Genomic DNA, 23,351 nt, shown 5'->3' with positions numbered 1-23,351 from the left:
GGAAGCGTGAAGGTGTTCTTATTGTATGATTCATAATGTTTCACCATTAAGGTAATGGTTAGGAGCATGCTAACTTGTGCTAAGTATCTTGAATGGTTTTGTAACAACATTTTGGGGAGAAACGGTGAAAAACGCTATAGAATCTATAAAATGTTCCCACAATGTTTTATGAAAATGAAGGAAGAGCATTCTTAGTGTTGTGGGAATGTTGGCACATAAAGGTTCCAACAACATTATCACCAAACATTTTGATGCACCTTTAGCTATCCTACCTTCAAAAAGAGCATTCTGGGAACTAAAAGGCATCAGTGGATTGTTTTTCTAAAGTCTGGATCAAACCAGGCTAGCAGTTTTCCCAATCCCAGTCTTTATGCTAAGCTAGGCTAACCGCATCCTTGTCACAGTGTGTTATCAATGTCTCTCTGGAAAGAAAGGAAATATTTGCTTACTAATCCATAAAAAACATGAGAACTAAACTCAACTATCTTAATTATCGCTTATATAAATAAAATTCTCGTATGCAGGCTATAGTAGATGCTAGCTAGTCGGCTACGCACAGTGAAGCCTCTAGTGTCCACTCAGTTACTGCATGTAAGTCTGAAAATTTGTATAAAAACAGTCAAATCAGGCTTTCTAATGTCACATTTAACTAAGATGAAGTGACATTAATGTAAATATTTAAGGAATCATTAAAAAACGAGTTTCTAGCTGAACTGTACTAATTCCATCTAACGACAGACGGTTGGTTGTTGGATTAAATGAGTCCCTGGTTGTTCAGCATTACAGTCAGTTTCCCTTCACTCAGACCCAGATATGAGCCCATAAACCCTCCCAGAAACAACAACACATCGTCTTTTAAACACAAACACATCCTCCGTCCCAGTGGACCTCCCAGTCGGCCTTAATGGGAGCTCTGGGCGGTCGATGGGCGAGGTTAAAGGAGCCGTCCCGTCCCAATAAATATCACAGCACAGCGGATGTGTGGAATAATGACAGTGTTTGTGTTTACAGCCTGAACGTCCATCTTTCCTCTAACAAACTCTAAGCTTTTAAAGGTTAGTCTCCAAGCGATTTTACCGGCAGCGGCGCCAATAAAAGCCACTAAAGCTGCTGTAATGAATGAAGAGAATAAAGACGAAGCGCTGCCGAGGGGTCGGAGGAGGAATCAGAGGCAGAGGGGAGGAGTTTTCTGTCCGAGGAAACACAAATTCAACCACAAAGACTGAAGAAAACACAAGATTAACAGAAAAGACAGAACAAAAAGGGAAGAGACGCAACAAAACATCAAATTTATGGCTGATTAAAGCATCAAATTTGTTTCTTTTCTAAAATAAATCATTAACATCTGGACACCAAGTTTGAAAACCAGATTACGCAAACAAAACAAAACAAAAAAACGCAATTTATCAGCTAGAAACTGCAAAAATGGGGGTAAATGGTTGATTTTTTTCTTTTCCAACAGTCCTTAAATTAATCACGTGATGTGCTTTTACCAATCAACCAAATCTGAAGTTAAATGAGCTCTTTGGTAGAAAACAGGAAGTAAAAAATACCTTTAAATGGGGAGAACCAGGTTCAGGGAGAGCAGACGTTTGCCTCGACTGGTCGGAGTGAGGTGGAACATCAAAGAACATCTGGGAATCTGAAAAAACAGCATTTATCTGAGCTAGAACCTGTAAAAGCAGAAAAAAAATTTTGATTTTCTACTTTCCAGTGGTCCTTAAACTAATCGTCTGTGATATATTTTGACCGAGGGAAAAATCTACCAAATCTGAGGTTAAGTGAGCGCTCTTTACGTAAAACAGGAAGAAAGAAATACCTTTAAACAGGAAGAAACCTCCATCAGAACCAGGTTCAGGGAGAGCAGATGTCTGCCTCCACTGGTCGAGGTGAGGTGGAACATCAAAGAACAAATACAGGAAAAAACAGGACAGTAAGAAAACACTTTAAATGCCATTTTTTCCTGAACAATTTATTGTTATTTTACAGAATTTTCCTGTTTTGTTAAATAACAAATAATACGTCGAAAAAGAGCTGAATTATTAAAAATAATTTACATGTTAACCAAAACACAGATTTTTGTATTCAAATGAAAGTAAAAAAGGCAGTTTTTTAAAAAATAATTTTCTGTTAACAGAAATATATATTTACATGTTGACTGTAAAAAACAACCTCTATAAAATTTGACAGTAAAATTACACATTTTTGCTGTATTTAAATGAATAAAAAATATCACAGATGATTCAACAAAATTTTTTTAAAAGTTTTTTTAAAAAGTTTCTTTTAAATGTATATATTTTCCTTAAATTACAGAACGACTAAAACAGAAATATAAATTCATATGTTGATTGGAAAAATAATAAAAAGAAAACCTCTGTATTTTTACAAATTAGAATTTCTTTTTCTACAGGATTTGAGAGTAAAATTTTACATTTTCATTGTATTTTTTTTAAAATAACAGACATTGGCTGCTATTTTGAAGACAAACTATGTATATTAAGGACTAAAAAATGTTTTAAAAAATTTAATATTAAACTGGTATTTTACTGATTTTTCCTGTTTTGTTAAATAACAGATAGTATTTATTAATATCACAGAAAAATAATAATTTACATGTTGACTGTAAATAATGTTTTCATCAAAAAACTGCATTTTTATAAATAGTAATTTATTAATCACACATTTACTGTGTTTAAATCTGAATAAAATATTAAAATTTTATACATATTTGCTGTTAGTTTAAAGAAATAGTTTCTATATTAAGGTCTGAAAAATGGTACATTTTTTTAAAACTGGCATTTTTGCAGATTTTTCCCATTTTGTTCAATCACAGATAATATTCAGTAAAATCCCAGAAAAACAATGTACATGTTGAAAAAATTATTATTTTTAATTTATTCATTTATTATTATTATTATTATTATTATTATTATTATTATTATTATTATTATTATTATTATTAATAATAATAATAATAATAATAATAATAATAATAATAATAACTTTATTCTTTTTTTCTACATTTTGATTTTGCAGATTTTTTTTACAGTGTATTATTATTAGTAGTAGTGGTGGTACTTTAATGTAGGTAAAACTTTCAAATGCTTATTTAATAAATGATTTTTAACACTAGTACTCTCAGAAGAATCCATTTTTACTCATTAAAAATGTGATTTCATCCTATTTATTCCTCTTTTTAATGCATTTTAAAGCTCTTTAATTGTGTAGATATAATTGTACTTCCTGTTCCTGTTGAAGCTGTTTTTCAGATTAAAACTCCTTTCCTGCTGCATTTACAGATCCTAGTGATGTTCTGGAGGCTCTAATGTTGATTTACTCTCCGACAGCATCGTTTCTGTAAACGAGGGTCTCAAACTGAGGTCTGGGGACCCTGAGGGGCCCTTAGGAGGCTCTCTGGGGGCCCCTGGTCCAATCAGAGAGTTTTATTTCTCTATTAGTTCACTGAGGAGCCAACAAAAGAGCAGCAGCAGATAGAATCCAGGTTTTACGACGTGAGGATCCTCAGAGATTCGTCTTCATCTCTAACGAAGCCTCGGACTCTTATTTTGGTAAAACCAGGAGGAGAAACATCAGATTAACACACATGAAATTAAATGTTTTTATTTTTGGAAAATAACCAGTTCTTAATTTAAATGCTTCATAAAGGAGCTTTTTAAATAATAAAACCAGTAAAAATAAAAGAATGAGGTTTGAAACCTTTATTCTGCTACGTGTTTTTGATTAAAATAGCTTTAAGAATGTTTTCATTTTTATTAATGTTTTTATAAAGTTAATATAACGTTTGAACATCAACATTCAGAAAACGTCGTCAGGAACACTGAAGATTTGTTTTTCTGGTCATTTTGCATCATATTCTGGGGAATTTAGATTTTTTTTTATTCACTTTCTGTTACATTTGAATTGTTTTACATCATTTTTTGGTTATTTTGCATAAAGTTTAGCTCATTTTGAATGTTTTTGTATTGATTTTATTTCTTTTTGTGGGTGTTTTGAGTCACATTTTAGTCATTTTATGTATTATTGTCTTGATTTTTCATCACGTTTTTGACATTTTATGCTTTATGTAGGAGTTTTGTGGTAAGTTTTGGTTAATTTATCCATTTTCTGGTCATTTTTATTCACATTTTGTTATATTTTAGTTGTTTTACGTCATTTTTTGGCCACTTTTTTATAAATTTCAGTCAGTTTACATCTATGTGTGGTCACATTTCAGTCCTTAGAATCTTTTTTTGAGAGTTTTATTCCTTTTTGTGAGTGTTTTGTGTCACATTCACAGTCATTTTAAGTATTCTTGTCTTGTTTTGCATTATGTTTTGCAGATTTTACCTTATTTATACGAGTTTTGTGTTACGTTTTGGTTATGTTATCCATTTTTCTGGTCATTTTGCATCATATTTAAGTTATCTGACGTCTTTTCATATTCACTTTTGCCACATTTTGACTTTTTTATATCTTTAACTTGTCGCTTTGTTCACATTTTGGACTTTTGTCTGGTTTTGTATTAATTCTAGGTCATTTCATATCATTTTCTACCTGTTTGTTGTGATTTTGTGACACAGTTTGGTTGTTTTATAAAACTTCAGGTTTATTTTCTTCATTTATTATTTAAAGTAATAATTTTTGGGGCTTTGGTCAAACTGCAGGTGAATTATAAGAAGAAATGATTTAATGTTATGATAAAAAGCTGTTTTTTTGTTGTTCTCAGTTCAGTTTTCTCAGAATATTGTAATATTTGCCTGCTGCCAACAGATTTATAGAGTGTTTTAAATCTGTGAGGTTTTTATCTGTTATTTGTGACATTTTAAATTCTGCCTTCAGAATAAAGAATCTTCTGACTTTAAACCAGAAAACTGTTTCAGAGGAAAAGAATCAAACGTTCATCAAACTTTTAAAGAAACTGCAGGAAAGCAGATCGATGATGAAGTTCTTGATTTCTTCTGTGTTTCTGACATTTGCAGCAGCGTTCAGGAGACAAACTGTTGATTAGAAGACGAAGAAACGAAAAGAGGAAGTCCAGATCTCTGCAGAACCTTCAGGAAAAACATTTTAACGAGCAAACAACAAATCGACTGAGTAGATAAATGTCAATGGAACCGAGAAAATACTGAAGAAAACACAACGATGGAAGAAAACACAACGATGCAAGAAAACACAACGATGCAAGAAAACACAACGATGCAAGAAAACACAACGATGCAAGAAAACACAACGATGCAAGAAAACACAACGATGCAAGAAAACACAACGATGCAAGAAAACACAACGATGCAAGAAAACACAACGATGCAAGAAAACACAACGATGCAAGAAAACACAACGATGCAAGAAAACAACGATGCAAGAAAACACAACGATGCAAGAAAACACAACGATGCAAGAAAACACAACGATGCAAGAAAACACAACGATGCAAGAAAACACAACGATGCAAGAAAACACAACGATGCAAGAAAACACAACGATGCAAGAAAACACAACGATGCAAGAAAACACAACGATGCAAGAAAACACAACGATGCAAGAAAACAACGATGCAAGAAAACACAACGATGCAAGAAAACACAACGATGCAAGAAAACAACGATGCAAGAAAACACAACGATGCAAGAAAACACAACGATGCAAGAAAACACAACGATGCAAGAAAACACAACGATGCAAGAAAACACAACGATGCAAGAAAACACAACGATGCAAGAAAACACAACGATGCAAGAAAACACAACGATGCAAGAAAACACGATGCAAGAAAACACAACGATGCAAGAAAACACAACGATGCAAGAAAACACAACGATGCAAGAAAACACAACGATGCAAGAAAACACGATGCAAGAAAACACAACGATGCAAGAAAACACAACGATGCAAGAAAACAACGATGCAAGAAAACACAACGATGCAAGAAAACACAACGATGCAAGAAAACACAACGATGCAAGAAAACACAACGATGCAAGAAAACACAACGATGCAAGAAAACAACGATGCAAGAAAACACAACGATGCAAGAAAACACAACGATGCAAGAAAACACAACGATGCAAGAAAACACAACGATGCAAGAAAACACAACGATGCAAGAAAACACAACGATGCAAGAAAACACAACGATGCAAGAAAACACAACGATGCAAGAAAACAACGATGCAAGAAAACACAACGATGCAAGAAAACACAACGATGCAAGAAAACGATGCAAGAAAACACAACGATGCAAGAAAACACAACGATGCAAGAAAACAACGATGCAAGAAAACACAACGATGCAAGAAAACACAACGATGCAAGAAAACACAACGATGCAAGAAAACACAACGATGCAAGAAAACACAACGATGCAAGAAAACAACGATGCAAGAAAACACAACGATGCAAGAAAACACAACGATGCAAGAAAACACAACGATGCAAGAAAACACAACGATGCAAGAAAAGAGGACGACGCTGCCTTCAGCTGAGCTGCAGCCACAATACTGCAAGGAAATACAGGAGTACTACAGGAAAACTACAAGAAAACAAAAGAAAACACAAGGATACTGCAAAAAAAACACTAATACAACAGGAATATTGCAAGAAAACACAAGAAAATTACAATGAAACTAGAAGAAAACACAGTGAAACTACAATAAGCCAGTAATTGATGTTTTAACATCTGGAAATGACGGATGGAAATAAAGAAAACGGAGATAAAATAACAATAAAAGTTGAATTATTGAGGAAATAAAGTTCCATTAAATGATTCCATTGACATTTTAATGACTTTCTGATTGTTTTATGTCGACTTCTCGTTGTTTTGCATCTTTTGAAGGTATTTTGCATTTTTTTGCATCTGTTTTGAGTCACATTTTGGTGATTTTATGTCTTTTTGTGGTAATTTTTTGTCCAAAAACAACCAGAATTATGATCTGGAGCACTTTTAGAAGCAGCCTGCATCATATTTCAACTGTTTTGCATCTTTTGTTTTGGTCATTTTGGATTAAATTCAGGTAGTTTCAGCTTTTCGGGGTGTTTTATTTGACATTTTTGGTCATTTTAAGTCTTTTCCTGGTGTTTTGTTCACAGCTGACATCCAGGACTCTTTTAAAAGTGGCTCATGTCACATTTTAGCTGTTTGATGTCATTTTCTGTTCATTTTGCATCAACTTCTGATCATTTTATCACCGTTTTCTGCTTTTATACCTTCATTCTGCATCATTTTGGTCATTTTTATGTCTTTTTAAAATTGTTTTGTGTCACATTTTTGTTGTTTTCCATCTTTTTCTGGTTGGTTTCTGGTTTATGTCACATTTTCTCTTTTTTAAAAATCTTTTTTATCTGTTTAACATCTTTTTCTGGTCATTTTATATTAACATTTGATCATTTTCTATCGTTATTTAATTGTTTTTGTCGTTTTACGGTCGTCTGTGGATGATGTTTAAGAATTCTACATTTTTTTTGTCACAGTTTTCTCCTTTTTTGTCTTCATTCTGCATCATTTTGGTAGTTTTTACATCTTTTTAAAGTTGTTTTGTGTCATGTTTTGGTCGTTTTCCATCTTTTTTTCATTGGTTTGTGGTTTACGTCGCATTTTCTCTTTATTTTTGTTCTTTTTTTGGTTGATTTGCATCTAATTTGTGTAATTTTCCGTCTTTTTCTGATTGTTTCGTGTCACATTTCAGTTGTTTTACGATGTTTTGTGTCCAGAATCAACCAGGATCAGCGTCTCTTTGACGACTTTTAAATGTTTTTGAGCCACGTTTTGCTCCTATTTCATCTTTTTATTGGACATTATTGTTTTCTCCTACCTTCATGTCTCCATGTTTCTGTTGTTTTTGAAGCCAAACTCAGAAAATCCTCCAGAGTGAAGCAGAAGATGTGAACAGGTGGAATCTGATCAGCTGTTGAAGCTCCGCCCCTAAAACCACCAACAGGTGAAGCTGATGATCGACCAAATGGAACTAAAGTGACTTCAGGATTCACTGTTTTTTTTTTTTTTTTTTTTGCAGTTTTCCATCTTTTCGTTGCTGTTTTGTGTCTCTTTGTTTTGGATGTTGTTCTTCTGCTTGTTTTGCGTCACTTTTTGGTTGTTTTACGTGTATTTTTTTATTTTCTGCATCCCATCTGATTGTTTAAATCATTGTAAAGTTGTTTTTCAACACATTTTGGCATTTTTGTCTTTTTGTTGGAGTTTTACTTCACATTTCAGTAATTTATTGCTTTTTTCTGGTTGTTTTGCATCAATTGTCTGTCATTTTATATCACTTTTCTGTTCTTTTACATCTTTTTGCGTCACATTTTAGACGTTTTGTGTATTTTTGTGGTAGTTTTGTGTCACATTTTGGTCATTTTCCATCCTTATCTTGTTGTTTTGCTTCACATTTTGGTGGTTGTTTGTCTTCTTGTGACCATTTTGTATCACGTTTTGGTTGTTTTTGTCTTTTTTTTGGTGTTCTGCATCTTTTTCTGGTTGTTTGATGTCATATTTAGTTCTTTTTAAATCTGCTTTTGTTTAATTTGCTTCTAATTTTGATTGTTTTCCGTCGTTTTGTGTCTGTTTTGCGTCCCTTCCGTCCCGGTCTGGATTCTAACATCAGACGTGTCAAATCTGGACTTTTCTCAGCGACAGCTTCGACAGCTGAAGACCGAAGGACAGAAAAACATCCAAGTTTAGAGGAAAACCCTCTGAGTTGTCCTTGTTGTGAGGCTGAGATGGAAATGTGGAGTCTGATCTGCATGTAGAAACCGTCCGTCTGCAGCCTCAGAAAGACGAATGTTGTTTATCAGCCGCCGTCTAATTATCTTTTTCCTTAAAGGTCGTATTTATTAGTATCCATCATCGCTGTCGTTACATCAATTAACGGCCTCCATCCTTCAGCGGCAGAAGAACTCCTCGGCCGTAGCTGGCATTCCCGGCTGTCATCCCAGCATGCCGCGGGGCCGCCCAGCGCTGTCAATTAAATGTGATTGACTGAGGAAAAGAAGCTCACAAATAAGGCAAAACAACCGACACAAAAATCCATACGTGACTCCTGCAGCCCCCCGACCCTCCGACCGGCTGTCAGACCGACGCTCGTCTCGTCCGTTTTGGCAGCCGCCGCCCCGCCCGCCCCGCCGGCCGGCCGGCCGGCCGCTAAACGCCGCCAAACGCCCCCTCCGCCCTCCAATTAGGCCGGCCAGGCTGCCGGTATCGACCGGCGCTGTTGTCCAATAAACGAGCTCTAATTTATCAGTTTAAGGGAAGCAGGAAGCCGCTGTTTTTTCTCACATGAGCCTCTTTTAAAGTCCTGACGGATCGTCACATTTCACGTCTCCGAGCGGCCGGCGGCTAATTGTCAGCCGGTGTTTGGGTCCGATGATGGAGGGACGCCATTAGAGTCCAGCCCATTAGGCTCTGTGGGGAAGCAGAAGCATCAACGGCCAATTTGCTGCCCAAACACCATAAATCTGCCCCGTTAACCGGCGGTTTTTGATGCTCCCCTACGTATCGTCCATTAAATTAGCAGAGAGGCACCAAACATCCATCAGAGGTGGTCAAAGGTGGGGTTCTGGGACCTGCAGGGGTCACAGTGGGTTGTTTAAGTCTTTCTGTGGTGGATATGCATCCTTTTGTGGTTGTTTTGCATTAATTTTTGTGATTTTGTGACTTTGCATGGTGGTGGCAGTATCATGCTCTGTGGAACTGGAGCTTTACACAAACTAAAATACATTCAGAAATGTGAATATCTGGTTAAATTTGTCCATTTTCTCCTGAGATTGGTTCTTCTGGTTTCTGTCTTCTGAACAGAATTCAACTAAATTTGTCGTCTTTCTAACTCAGATTTGTTTCTTCAGGTTCTTGATGGGTCTAAGTCAGGACTTTGGGGAGAACAGTCTAGAACCTTCATTCCAGCCTGATGGAACCATTTCTTTACCACCAAGTCATTTCTGAGGAATTTTGAGTCATTTTTAAAGCAGTTTTGGACAGGATTCAAGTCATTTCTGAGTAAATTGTGACAGGTTTTGTCATTTTGGGCAAATTTTGAGTAATTTTGCACCAATTTTTACTCATTTGGGACACATTTTAGTCATTTTCAACACAATTTTAGTAATTTTGGACTGATTCTTAGTAATTTTGGACAATTTTAACTCATTTTGGACAAGTTCGAGTCATTTTCGACATAATTTCAGTCATTTAGGACAAATCTTTAGTCATTTTTAACCATTTTAAAGCAATTTTGGACAGGGTTCAAGTCATTTCTGAGTAAATTGGAACAGCTTTTGTCATTTTGGACAAATTTTGAGTAACTGCACCAATTCTTAGTCATTTTTGACCAATTTTTGCTCATTTCTGATGCCGTTCAACTAAATTTCTCGTCTTTCCGAGTCACCCTTGAGTCAGTTCAATTGATAGTATCATGATACTGCCACCTCCATGCTTGATGGTAGGTTTAGTGTCCTGAGGAGTCGAAGATAAACCAGAAGATTGAAAGCAGAAGAGCCGAAGTGAGGTGGAAACGGACAAATTTAACCAAATACTAACATTTCTGTTTGTATATTTATGATCAGGTTCTCTGGGAAGCCAAAGTCCTGTTTTAAACCTATCAAGAACCTGAAGAAACAAGTCAGAAAGATGCTAAACGACATTTGTTGTCTTTCTGAGTCAGTTCAGTTGATGGTATAATGATACTGCCACCTCCATGCTAGATTCATGGAGGTGACAGCATCATAGATTCTGTTGTATTTCCAGAAGACCTTTAATAAATTTATGGAAGAAACCTCAGAAACCTGAACAAACTCGACTGGACGCCACCTGAAAGTCCAGAAATAAAATTTATTTCAGTTCGTCTTCAACAGTTTAAATAACAGAAGGACGTCTGGTTAGTAGAAAATTTGCTCCAACATTCACCGATGTTTCGTTTATTTACAGTTTTCTTGTTTTTTTGCTTTGAGGGTAAAACATCGAGTCGATTCATCGTCAGTCCGTTAGAAACCGATCGAGCTCCGTTCGAGTCCTTCGACGAGTTAAACAACAAAAACCATCTCATCAACACACAACACTGTTTGGCAACGAGCAACACAACTGGTAACTTCTAAACCTTCAGGTCGTTTCACGGGTCTGTAGTTTGACGATAATTCAACCGGAAATTCAGGAAAAAATCCTGTAGTTTGGTGCTAATTCTGATAAAAACGGTTCAATTTAAACTCAAATGTGTTGAATTATTGGCTTCCGGTAAACAGATTTCACTTTTGGCAGCTTTTCATCAATAAAAAGTCTTTCAGTTGAAAGTATTCGACTAAATGTAGCACCAAATTACACAATTCTTTCCAAATAATGGGTAAATTATGAGAATAATTACAGACCTGTGAAATAAACCAGCAGTCATTGTGGAGAAACGTTGAGTTTTTCTGAGATCTGCTGGATATGGAGTAAAAACACCTCATGGTAAATGAAATATTTAAAGTTCTGCTGCTTCAAATCAAATCAAAAATGGTATTTCTGGTTAATTCAAAGACTTTTGGACGCAACCTGGATGGAGATTTTGCAGCAGAACTTCCTAAACATCCAGCATCGCCTGCAGATTCAGCTTCATGTAAACCTTTAAAACGGTAAAAAAAACCTGTAAAAAACTGATTGTAAACCAGAAGTCAGTAAACCGGATGAACAGGAATGAAAACTGTAACAGTATGAATAAAAACAGACGTGATCCAGTTCATCTCCAAGCTTCTGACCAACAGAGGCTGTAATCTGACTGATTTCACAATAAAACAGGAAGTAGACAGTGAAGTTTCAGATTAAACACTGAGGTAAAAATGATCAAATACTGAGTTTTTCCTAAATTAAACCTCGTTCCGACGCTGTAATTCCCACTGCAGCCTCTAGGAGTCACTACTAAACATTTAAAGGCCAGAAAACTACAAAATAAAAGCAGTTGTTTAATCTCAGCTCCCAAAAACTTCACCAAAATTTCAGCAGAAAATCACAATAATTAGTTCATTTATCAGCTTTTATTTTTCCTGTTTTATTTCTTAAACACAGTCGGGATTCACTATATTGGATTTTTGGCAATATCTAATATTTTTATGTCATTTTGATACTGATACGCAGATATTAATTCCTGCTTATGTGGACATTATTCATTATTTATAGCACTGAGCTGTTTTTTTAAGTTTGAATGTGAATTAATACTTTATTTCTGTGACTTTATAACAATATCTTTTAAATAATGGAAAATGTCTGTAAAATAAAAGTAAAAATAGTTTAATTTTACAGGAAAATATTGTTAAAAAAATTAATATGATTAAAAAAAATCAACAAAATAAATAAATTGTAAGATATGTTAAAACTACAGTAAAAATCACTTTTGACAGTTTTTGTTGAGCATTTAAACAGATAAATTAGCTGAAAATCTTATTAAGATCATCATCATTTTGTCTTCAGGGACTTCAGAACATCGTGGAAAATATAAAATTAATCGCAAGAACTGATTCTTTGGTTCTTTGGTTCCAAATCGATGTCAAAATGTTGAAAATGAGACTTTAAAAATAATTTAGCTAATGGAAGTTGTAGTTTCTGCAGAAAGACAAATGCAGGTGCACAAAAAAAAATCATCTATGATCATATTTAAGACAAGGAATGTCTTTAAATTTCATTTCTTTTTTGCTGTGGCTTCAAAATTGTCAATAAACACATCTGGAACATTAAAATCCATAGTGAAAGTCTAATAATAAACTATTTTTTCAAACTTTCTACACCTTTAGTTCATGTAAAAATAAAGATTTTGGGGAGTTTTGTGAGAAATTTGCACAGAAATTTCCTAAAATCTCCTTAAATTATTCAAACAGTTGCTGATTATTCTCCTGCCAATCCTTGATGAAACATCTTTAGAGGCGTTTATGCACCAGAAACTTCCTGTTTTGTTGTTTTTATTGTTGTTTTTGCTGATTTTCTCGTCAGATTTCAGCCTCGAGTCGGTTGATCTCATGAAATCTGTGATAAAACCTGTGGAGTGAAAACTTTCTTCATGTCAGTCGAAGCTGCTGCCGCTCAAAAAAACACAACTAGCGGCGACTTCATGCCCAAAATACTGCATAGATAAACACTGTGGAGAGAAAACCAACAGAAAGAAACAAAAAGTGGAATATAATGTTAAAAAAACAAATTAAATACTATTTTATATATATTTATATATACAGTGGTTGTAAAGTATTTGTGCACGTGTGCAGGATTATAACCACGTTTCATTGAAAGTGTGCAGAAACATAAATATTAAAGTTCATCAAACAACAAATCAGAAAATCTCTTTTGTACCAAAAAAAAACCTGAAGCAAACTAAAAGTGGAAAAACTACAAATGTGGCAAAAGTGAGATTTCTGCTTCTGGTTTTTGTCTTTCAGGCTTTAAAAACCAACAAAAGTCAAACAAACAAGACGATTTACAGGAATGAAACTCTCAGGACGACTGAAATACGCTGAAGTGTTGAAGATTTCTGATATTTGGAATGTGATCTTATCTCAAGGTCGACTCAAGGCGGTTTTCTGGAGCTGAAGGACGCTTTAAACAACCACAAAGATGCAGACAAAGAGCAGAAAGAGACAGAAAATGAAAACAAACAGAAGCAAAGTCAATGCGAACCTCATCCTGGACACAAAACTATCCAAAAAAGACACAAAATGATCAGAAAGAGATTAAAACTGATGGAAATGAACACAAACAGAAACAAAAAAAACACTAAACACGCACAAAATCACCAGAAAGAGAGTAAAAGGAACAAAAACAGAGGAAAAATCAACACAAACTGACGCAAAGTTAGTGCAAAATGACACAAAACAAAAGCAAAGACGCACAAAAACAACAGAAAGAGACACAAAATGAACAGAAACCAATGCAAACGCAGAAACAAACACCTTTTAGACACACAAATATGCAAAATGGCTGCAAAAAGGGCACAAAACAATACAAAAAGAGCTGAAAAAAAAACACAAAATGTCCAGAAAGAGACTAAAACTGATGGAAAACAAAACAAAACAACCTCAAAGACGCACAAAAAGAGCAGAAAATGACACAAAACGACCACAGAAAGACACAAAACAATGAAAAAAACAAAAAATAAACACAAATAGATGCAAAACCAAACCAAACAAACACTGAGATCATCTATAATCTAGAAATCGTGTAAAAATAACGGAGCTCTGAATCTCGTACAATCAATTTAACAGAGAAAAAACTGGTTTAAATGATGGAAAATGCTGCAAATACGAACTTTTTTAAGCTAATTTAGTGTTTTTCCTTTGGTTCTGAGTAGTTTTAGTGTTTAAAACTCCAGAGAAAGACAGAAAACGAACCTCGAGTTCAGATTATTTTGTCCTGAAGGTGACATGAGACTAATGAAGGTCAGAAAATAAAAGGAGAACCGTAGTTTTATGGGTAATTTAGCATCTAATTAGGAGAAGATTTAATACTTCAGGAGACGTAAATGGACTAAAATAAAATAAAAACCTCCACTTCCTGTTTAATCCGACTCCGTTCTTCCTGTTTTTGTGCGTCGTTCCGTCTTCCGCCACCAGGAGGCACGTTAAACGTTACTGCTTTTGCTCTTGCCTTTAGCTCCGCCCCCCGGGCTGCTCTTACTGTCCGACTTCCTGCCAGGTGAGTTGTGTCCGGTGGGTTTGTTGCTCACCTGGCTGCTGCTGCTGCTGCTGTTGTTGTTGTGGTTGGAGTTTCCGCTCAGCGTCTCCATGATGGACCGGAACGTTCCGAACGGCCTCTTGCTCTCGGAGCTTCCTGTCGCCGTCCGGTCCTTGGCTCTGGTTGGCTCCGCCTCCTGGGTGGAGCTCCGGTGGACCTGCTCATCGAAGGTGACCCTCAGCTTCAGGTTCTGGGACGTCTTCCTGCGGGACGACGGCGACTTCAGGGCACTCTTGGGGCTCGTCGCCGTCTTCTGGCCGTCGTCGGCGTCCGGCGGCGTTTTCCCGTCGGCGGCCTCGGGGTCGCTGGAGGTCGGAGACGGGTTGAAGCCGACGCCGTCCACCGACTTGGACCCGCTGAGGGAGAACGCCAGCTTCCTGTCGGAGGAGGGGAGGTGCTTCCTCATCATCAGCTGCAGGTGATTGGACGCCGGCTCCTCCTCTGCGATCGGCAGGTTGGACGGCCTATCGGGTCGCAGCGTGCCGGGGGGCGGGGCTCCGTGGCTCTTACCTTCCTCCGGCGGGTATCCGTCCGAGTCGGACTCGCTGAGGGAGCGCTGCATGATCTGTTTGAGGCGGGCCAGCTTCAGCTCCCGCCGCTCCACCAGCCCGGTCCTCCGGCCTCCAGGGGGGACGTCCCGGCTCAGGCTGCCCGCCGGAGGGAGCCTCTCTCTGGGGCACAGCGGCTCCGTGGAGTCCTTCCCCAGCAGCTGCCTCAGCACCGAGTCCGGACCCACGCCGCCCTGACGGACCAACCAGTGGCCGTCGCCCGGAGTTCCCTCCGCCGTCAGCATCATCTCAGGCCACGCCTCCACTGAGGGCTGATGGGAGCTGGAGTCCAGACAGGAGACATTTGGGATTTATTACATTGATAATGCATAAATTTATCAATACTTTTACAATCATTACCTCAAATAAAGAACAAAAACAACAGCTAAGACACAAAATATGACTTAAAACAAATACTGAGAGCTGCAAAAAAGAGAAATACAACTACAGAGACACACAAAACAGCAGAAAATGATATAAAACAACCACAGAAAGACAGAACCAAATACAGAGACACAAAACTATTTAAAAAATGACACAAAATGACCAGAAAGAGACGCAAAATGAACAAACAAAACGACAGCAAAGACACAAATAATGACTCAAAATAAATACTAAGAGCTACAAAAGAGCAAAAACAGACACAAAAACTATTACAAAAACACACTAAAACAGCAGGAAGTGACACAAAGATAACCACAGGAAGACAGAACCAAATAGAGACAAAACAATTAAAAAAACACATTAAATGACCAGAAAGAGGTCAAAACTGAACACAAACAGATGCAAAATAAATGCAAAAAGAAACAAAACAGCAAAGAAGCATAAAATGACTCTAAACAAATACTGAGAGCTGCAAAAGAGCAAAAAAAGGAGACATAAACATCTATAAATAAATATTATTACTACTATTCTATTATTAATTTCTATTACTATGTCTATTGATACGTAAGCTGCTGTAACAATGTGAATTTCCCCTGAAGTGGGGAGAAATAAAGGATTTATCTATCTATCTATCTTATCTTATAGAGACGCACAAAAACAGCAGGAGGTGACGCAAAACGACCACACAAAGACGGAACCAAATACAAAGAGGCAAAACTAGACAAAAAGACACACGAAATGACCAGAAAGAGTACAAAACTGAACAGCAAAACAACACAAAAAAAGACAAACATCTACAAAGACGCACAAAAACAGCACAGAAAGATAGAACCAAGTACACACAGAACACAATAAAAAAAAGATGAAAAATAAACACAAAACCAAATAAAACAAACACTGAGATCATCTAAAAACTGGACATCGTATGAAAATATTTGCGCTCCGATTCTCTGATGATGAAACAAACCGTAAACAAACAGGTTTGACACCTGAGAAAATGAGATAAAAATGAAATATTGCACCTGAAAAATGAGACACATGCATATATATGGAGCTGTTAAACTGTTAAATCCTCGTCTAGGACGACGGATGAGAAGAAACTCCTCGTAAAAGCCAACATTTAAAATGAACTTTTAATTTGTAAAGAGCAGGAAACATCCATCTCCAGGTGAGTGTTACCTTGGCGATCTGTTGGGTGTTCCTTCTGCCTTGTTGGGGTCCATTAGTCTCTGCACCTGTTTCTGTAGAGTCATCCTCTCTGCTGCCTGTCTGAAATACAAACAGCTGATTAACACAATTAAATACACATTTATTAGAAACATTTATTAGAAAAACAGTCAGCAGAGAGAGAGAATCTCTGGAAACATAAAAACAACCAGAGAATAGACGAGTTAAACTGAATGTTTCTATGGTAACGAGACCAGTCAAACTGAGTGTTTCTATGGTAACTAGACTAGTTAAACTGAGTGTTTCTACGGTAACTAGACCAGTCAAACTGAGTGTTTCTACGGTAACTAGACCAGTCAAACTGAGTGTTTCTACGGTAACTAGACTAGTCAAACTGAGTGTTTCTACGGTAACTAGACTAGTTAAACTGAGTGTTTCTATGGTAACTAGACCAGTCAAACTGAGTGTTTCTACGGTAACTAGACCAGTCAAACTGAGTGTTTCTACGGTAACTAGACCAGTCAAACTGAGTGTTTCTACGGTAACTAGACTAGTTAAACTGAGTGTTTCCATGGTAACTAGACTAGTCAAACTGAATGTTTCTATGGTAACTAGACTAGTTAAACTGAGTGTTTCTACAGTAACTAGACCAGTCAAACTGAGTGTTTCCATGGTAACTAGACTAGTTAAACTGAGTGTTTCCATGGTAACGAGACTAGTTAAACTGAGTGTTTCTATGGTAACTAGACTAGTTAAACTGAGTGTTTCCATGGTAACTAGACTAGTCAAACTGAGTGTTTCTATGGTAACTAGGCGAGTTAAACTGAGTGTTTCTACAGTAACTAGACTAGTTAAACTGAGTGTTTCCATAGTAACTAGACTAGTTAAACTGAATGTTTCTATGGTAACTAGACTAGTTAAACTGAGTGTTTCCATGGTAACTAGACTAGTCAAACTGAGTGTTTCTATGGTAACTAGGCGAGTTAAACTGAGTGTTTCTATGGTAACTAGACTAGTCCAACTGAATGTTTCTATGGTAACTAGACTAGTCAAACTGAATGTTTCTATGGTAACTAGACTAGTTAAACTAAGTGTTTCTATGGTAACTAGATCAGTTTAACAGTGTTTCCATGGTAACTCGTTAAAGTGAGTGTTTCCATGGTAACCTACTCGTTGAGCTGCTTGGTGAGCTTCACAACCTGCGACGCCAGCGACATGCACGTTTCCACGACGACCAGGTAGCGGGCACAGGTGGTGTGTCCCTGCCGCTCGGCACTCTGGGAAGGCCTCTCGCCCTGCTGGTTCTGGACGGTGACGTTGGATCCGTACTCCACCAGAGTCTAGACACAAACATCAGGATTACTATCAGTCTAAATCCTCCTCCACGGGTCAGGTTTAAAACGCCGTCAGTGTTTTCTCTGTCGGCTCCACTCAGGAAGCAGACCAGACCCATAACATCCCAGCAGGAAAACATCAGGAACACGGTGGAAAACACGATTACTACAGCAAATCAGAGTTTCACGCTGGAGCAGAACCACAGTCAACGCTAAAGGAAAGTCTGTTCAGCACAGTAGACCCTCTGTTCTCAGTTATCTAGAAAGTAACACACATATTCATAGTATTTCTGAAAATAAAAACACATCAGCTGGTGATACTGCATTTGTTTTGTTCAGATTTTGTATCTTTTAGAAGCAGTTTCAGCACTTTATGCAGGGAGTTTGAATCTTTATTAGGGATTTTGCATCATTAGAAGGGATTTCACCTTTTTTTGTATGGGTTTTGCATCTTTTTGTTGGGAGTTTGGATCTTTCTGTGTAGATAATGCATATTTTGTTGGGATGTCGCCTCTTGTTTTGGGGATTTTAACTCTTGTAGAGATTTTGCATAATTTAGAAGGGATATAGCTTCTTTTTTAGGGATTTTTGCATTGTTTAGAGGGTATTTTGCATCTTTTTGTGGTGATTTCAAATCTTTTTTTGTGATATTGCATCTTTTGTTGGGATGTGGCCTCTTTTTGCAGGGATTTTACCTCTTGTAGGGATTCTGCATATTTCTGTAAGGATTTTGCATCTTTTAGAAGAGATTTTGCATTTTTTTAATAGGGATTTAACATCTTCTTCTATAAATTTCACCTCTTTTTGTAGGAATTTTGCATCTTTTAGAAGGGATTTCACCTTTTTGTAAGGATTTTACCTCTTATAGTGATTTTGCATCTTTTTAAAGGGACTTAACATCTTTTTCTATAAATTTCTCCTCTTTTTGTAGGGATCTTACCTCTTGATGTAGGGATTTTCCATCTTTTTGCAAAGACTTTGCATTTTTTAGAAGGGATTACGCATTTGTGGTGATTTTACCTCTCGTTGAAGGGATTTCACATCTTTTAGAAGCGATTCCCCCTCTTTTGGTGGTCATTTTGCATTTTTGTAGGGATGTCACATTTTTTTGTGGAGATTTTGCCTGTATTTGCTATTTTAGAATTTTATAATATTTAAAATAGTTAAAGTATTTTTCTGCTTTTTTATTTTTGCAGGTTTTACCACAAGTTGAGCTGCAGTGAATTAAAGAACAGAGGAAGCAGAGACAGAAAAGTGACTATGATCGGCACTAAAAATGGGTTTATCTAAATGGAAGTTACTGTTCTCTACATGGCGAATGCTCATTTTGCAGTGTTTACCTGTATACAGGTGAGGTGTCCGTACTGAGCGGCTACGTGGACGGCAGTGTTTCCGTTCTGGTCGACTTCGTCCAGAGATATGGCCTGTTCCTGCATGAACTGAAGCAGCCACAGCAGCACCTTCTCCTGGAGACACAAGAGAAAGATTCATTACTACAAAGCCAGGATGCAGATTTTAAATAGTTTCAATCGTCAGATTTGGTCCAAACGCCAGTGCTAATTTGTTGTAGCGGGTCTATGGTAAATTCCATTTTGTGTTAGCATTAAGCTAGCGATCTGTTCATTTCCCACATTTAGTTGTAGTTACGTCGGCTGAGTTTTGTTATTAAGGTTTGAAACTGAGCCGGATAAAGCAGTAAAATATGCTTTGTGACTGAAAACGTGTGATTTAATGTTTCACAGAGGAAATAACCATGAAGACAGAACCAGGTGAAGGTGCTGTACAGGTGAGAGAGTTACCTGTCCATAGCGGGCAGCGTAGTGGATCAGACTGGGATGTTCTCTGGTGCAGCTCAGCTCTGCTATGGCTTCAGTTTCACTCACCATCCACCTCACACACTCCAGATGACCGTTCTGCAACAAAAACACTCCAGTTTTACTTCAGACGACAACAAACCGACTATTTAAGTCAGAAATGAAGGGATTTCGCATCTTTATGTTGGGATATCGCATGTTTTTGCAGGGCTTTTGTGCCTTTTTACTGGGATTTCGCATCTCTATGTGATGATTTCACCTCTTTTTATGGTGATTTTGCATCTTTTGTTGGGATTTCACCTCTTTTTGTTGGGATTTCACCTCTTTTTGTAGGAATATTGCATCTTTTTGTAAGGATATTGCATCTTTTTGAAGGGATTTCACATCTTTTTGTTGGGATTTCACATCTTGTTGTTGGGATTTCACATCTTTGTTGGGATTTCACATCTTTTTGTAGGGATTTTGCATGTTTTTATAAGGATATTGCATCTTTTTTTATGGCTATTGCATCCTTTAGATATGATTTTGCATCTTTTTGTATGGATTTCACCTCTTTTATGGTGATTTTGCATATTTTGTGGGGATTAAAACGGACTTAAAATCACCCAAACACCAACTACAACCACCAGAAACTGAAAAAAGTCTGAAACTTCAATAGATTTTCATCCCACAGTGTAACTCTCTGCTTGGAAATCCGTCGTCCTATTAATCTGAGTGAACAAACAAGCTGATGAGATCCAATCAGGAAGGAGCTGATAACACACTTCCTGTCTGGCAGCCAATCAGCAGCCTGGTTTCCTCTGCTGTTGCCAACAGAGCCGAAGTGAACCTTTACTTTATCGATAATCTCAGTTCACTATGACCTCACTGAGCAGCTGCCATGTTGGTTTTGGTTCCTTCAGGATTCATTTTTCCATCCGCAGGAGCAACATGAAGGAAATGTTTGAAATTTAAAGAAAATCACATCAGGCAGAGAGGATACGCAGCTAAAGTCAGACTTAAGATGAAGCTCCACACAAAAAACATCGATTTACATCTTTATAAGACTTTAACTTTATGAAAAATCAATTTACTTCTAAATGAAACAGTTAACTAATTTATCACTTCACTTCCTGAGTCAATAATGTGTGATAATTCTGAACCTCTGTGCAAAAATATATTATTACAATATATAACTACGTTTAATTATCTTAGAAAATTCACACTGTACATTTATGCTCATAATGTTTATATTTTTAGGTCATATGTTTCTACTTACGTTTATATTTTAGGATGTATTTTTCTATTTATATTTTTAGGACATATCTTTCTATTTGTATTTATAATTTTAATTCATATTGTTCTACTTACATTTGTATTTTTATTCATATTTTTCTATTTATTTTTTAGAACCTATTTTTCTACTTATATTTACATTTTTAGGACATATTTTTCTCCTTATATTTTTAGGTCATATTTTTTTATTTGTATTTATATTTTTAATTCATATTATTCTACTTATATTTTTATTCATATTTTTCTATTTATATTTTTAGAACATATTTTTCTACTTACATTTATAGGTAATATTTTTCTACTTATATTTATATTTTTATAACATATTTTAAGTTATATTTATATTTTTCTACCTATATTTTTAGGTCATCTTCTTCTATTTATATCTTTAGGTCATATTTTTCTACTTATATATATTTTTAGGACAATCTGTCTGATATCAACAGTACTTTTTTTTTTTTTTTTTTTTTACTGATGATCCAACATGTTTAAAGGACTATCATAAGGATTATCCGAGTGCGTAACTGAATGTCTTTCAAAGAGATGTTTAAATATTTCACAAGTGTGTGAAATACGCATATTTCTGTTTACCAGTTTGCTCTGCTAGGTAGCTAACGGCTAGCACATTTCACTGGGACGAGCAAATCAACTGTAAGATTAAACTCTGATGGGAAAAGCCCTAAATCATAGACCTAAAATGATCCTTTTTCTACAAAATAAGTAAACAATCAGTTCACATCTGATGTATAAAACTGAAACTAAGGCCTAAATGTGTCCGTCCAACAGTTGTTGTGGATGTTTACATGTTATCCTGGAGATAAAACCCGCTGTGAGTGTGAAGCTTGGAGGAAATAACCCACCTTGACCCCCAGACCAGCGGGGGTGAGCTGCTGGTTGTTGCGTTCGTTCAGGCCGTCCTCCCCCATCAGGGAGGTGAGGTGCTGCAGGCAGTCGGAGTGGCCCTGAGAGGCCGACACGTGGAGGAGGTTGTTCCCGTCCTCGTCTCTGATCAGCTCCAGGTTGTCAGCCGCCAGGTGAGGCTGGAGGAGGAGGAGGAGGAGGAGGAGGAGGAGGAGGAGGAGGAGGAGGAATAGGAGGAGATAAGACAGTAAACTAGAGTAAAATACTGGAGAACAACAATGACAAAAATAAAGATTTAATCAGGAACAGACGAGGCTTTTTACTGACATTTACACACAGTTAGGGTTAGGTTTTATTATACCTAAAGAGTCACAGAGGGGAGGCGAAGAAGGAGGAAAGAAGAGGAGAAGGATGAATAAGAGGAAGAGAAAGAAGAGGAGGATTAAAAAAGGAGGAACGAGAGGAGGAGAAAAAAGAAGAGGAAGAGGAGGAGAAAGAAGAGGAGAAAGAAGAGGAGGAGAAAAGACAGTAAACTAGAGGAAAATACTGGAGAACGACAATGACAAAAATAAAGATTTAATCAGGAACAGACGAGGCTTTTTACTGACATTTATACATACTGTTACTGAACTTAAAGTGTTATAGAGAGGAGGTGAAAGAGGAGGAGGTGAAGGAGGAGGAGGAATATGAAGAGGAAGAGGAGGAGAAAGAAGAGGAGAAAGAAGAAGAAGAGGAGAAATATGAGGAGTAGGAGGAACGGGAAGACAGGAGAAGAAGGACGATAATGAGGAGTGAAGGGAGGTGGAATAAGTAAGGAAGGAGGGAGAAGTAATCAAGGAGGAGAAGAAGGAAGAAAGGATGAAAAGGAGGAAACCCACAAGAAGTGGAGGAGGAGGAATATAAGGAGAAACATGAGGATAATGATGACGTAGAGAAAGAGAAAGACAAGGAGGCGCAAAAAAGTAGAAAAATATGGAGGAGGAGCAAGAAAGAAAAGGAGTAAAAGGACCAAAACGAGATGTAACAGGTGAGGAAGGAGGAAAAGGAAAAGAAGGAACAGGAAGACGTGGAGAACAAGGAGGAAAATGAAAAAAGGAGGTGCAGAGGAGGACAAATATGGCTAAAAACGCACCAGCAATGAGATCTGTCCCTCTCTGACGATGTTGATGATGTTCTGGTTCTTCTTGGTCTCCTCGTCCACCTCCCCTCCTCCTCCTCCTCCAAAGCCCCTCGGTCCTCCTCCACCTCCTCCAGCTCCAGGAGCCCAGGGTTTGGATCCGTCCTGCCTGCCCACGCTGCA

At 37.1% G+C, this 23,351-nt stretch overlaps 1 protein-coding gene across 1 annotated transcript in view; it reads right to left on the bottom strand.

Annotated features, from left to right (window-relative positions):
• Positions 1 to 10,793: 10,793 nt before the first annotated feature.
• Positions 10,794 to 23,351, bottom strand: part of sncaip (synuclein, alpha interacting protein) — a 25,440-nt gene continuing 12,882 nt past the window's right edge. The window contains exons 6-12 of the mRNA XM_055011553.1: positions 23,184 to 23,351; positions 22,051 to 22,230; positions 19,901 to 20,014; positions 19,442 to 19,567; positions 17,938 to 18,107; positions 16,780 to 16,869; positions 10,794 to 15,498 (exon numbers count right to left, since the gene is read on the bottom strand). The exon at positions 23,184 to 23,351 is cut by the window's right edge and continues 98 nt beyond it. Of these exons, the coding sequence (XP_054867528.1) occupies positions 14,556 to 15,498; positions 16,780 to 16,869; positions 17,938 to 18,107; positions 19,442 to 19,567; positions 19,901 to 20,014; positions 22,051 to 22,230; positions 23,184 to 23,351 (1,791 nt within the window). The 3' untranslated portion in view covers positions 10,794 to 14,555. The remainder of the gene's footprint in view (positions 15,499 to 16,779; positions 16,870 to 17,937; positions 18,108 to 19,441; positions 19,568 to 19,900; positions 20,015 to 22,050; positions 22,231 to 23,183) is intronic.

This window comes from Amphiprion ocellaris, chromosome 6 (assembly GCF_022539595.1).
Source record: "Amphiprion ocellaris isolate individual 3 ecotype Okinawa chromosome 6, ASM2253959v1, whole genome shotgun sequence".
In the NCBI taxonomy this organism is placed as follows: Eukaryota; Metazoa; Chordata; class Actinopteri; family Pomacentridae; genus Amphiprion; species Amphiprion ocellaris.
The sequence above is the reverse complement of the archived record's forward strand: the minus strand, read 5'-3'. Positions and strand labels throughout refer to the sequence as shown.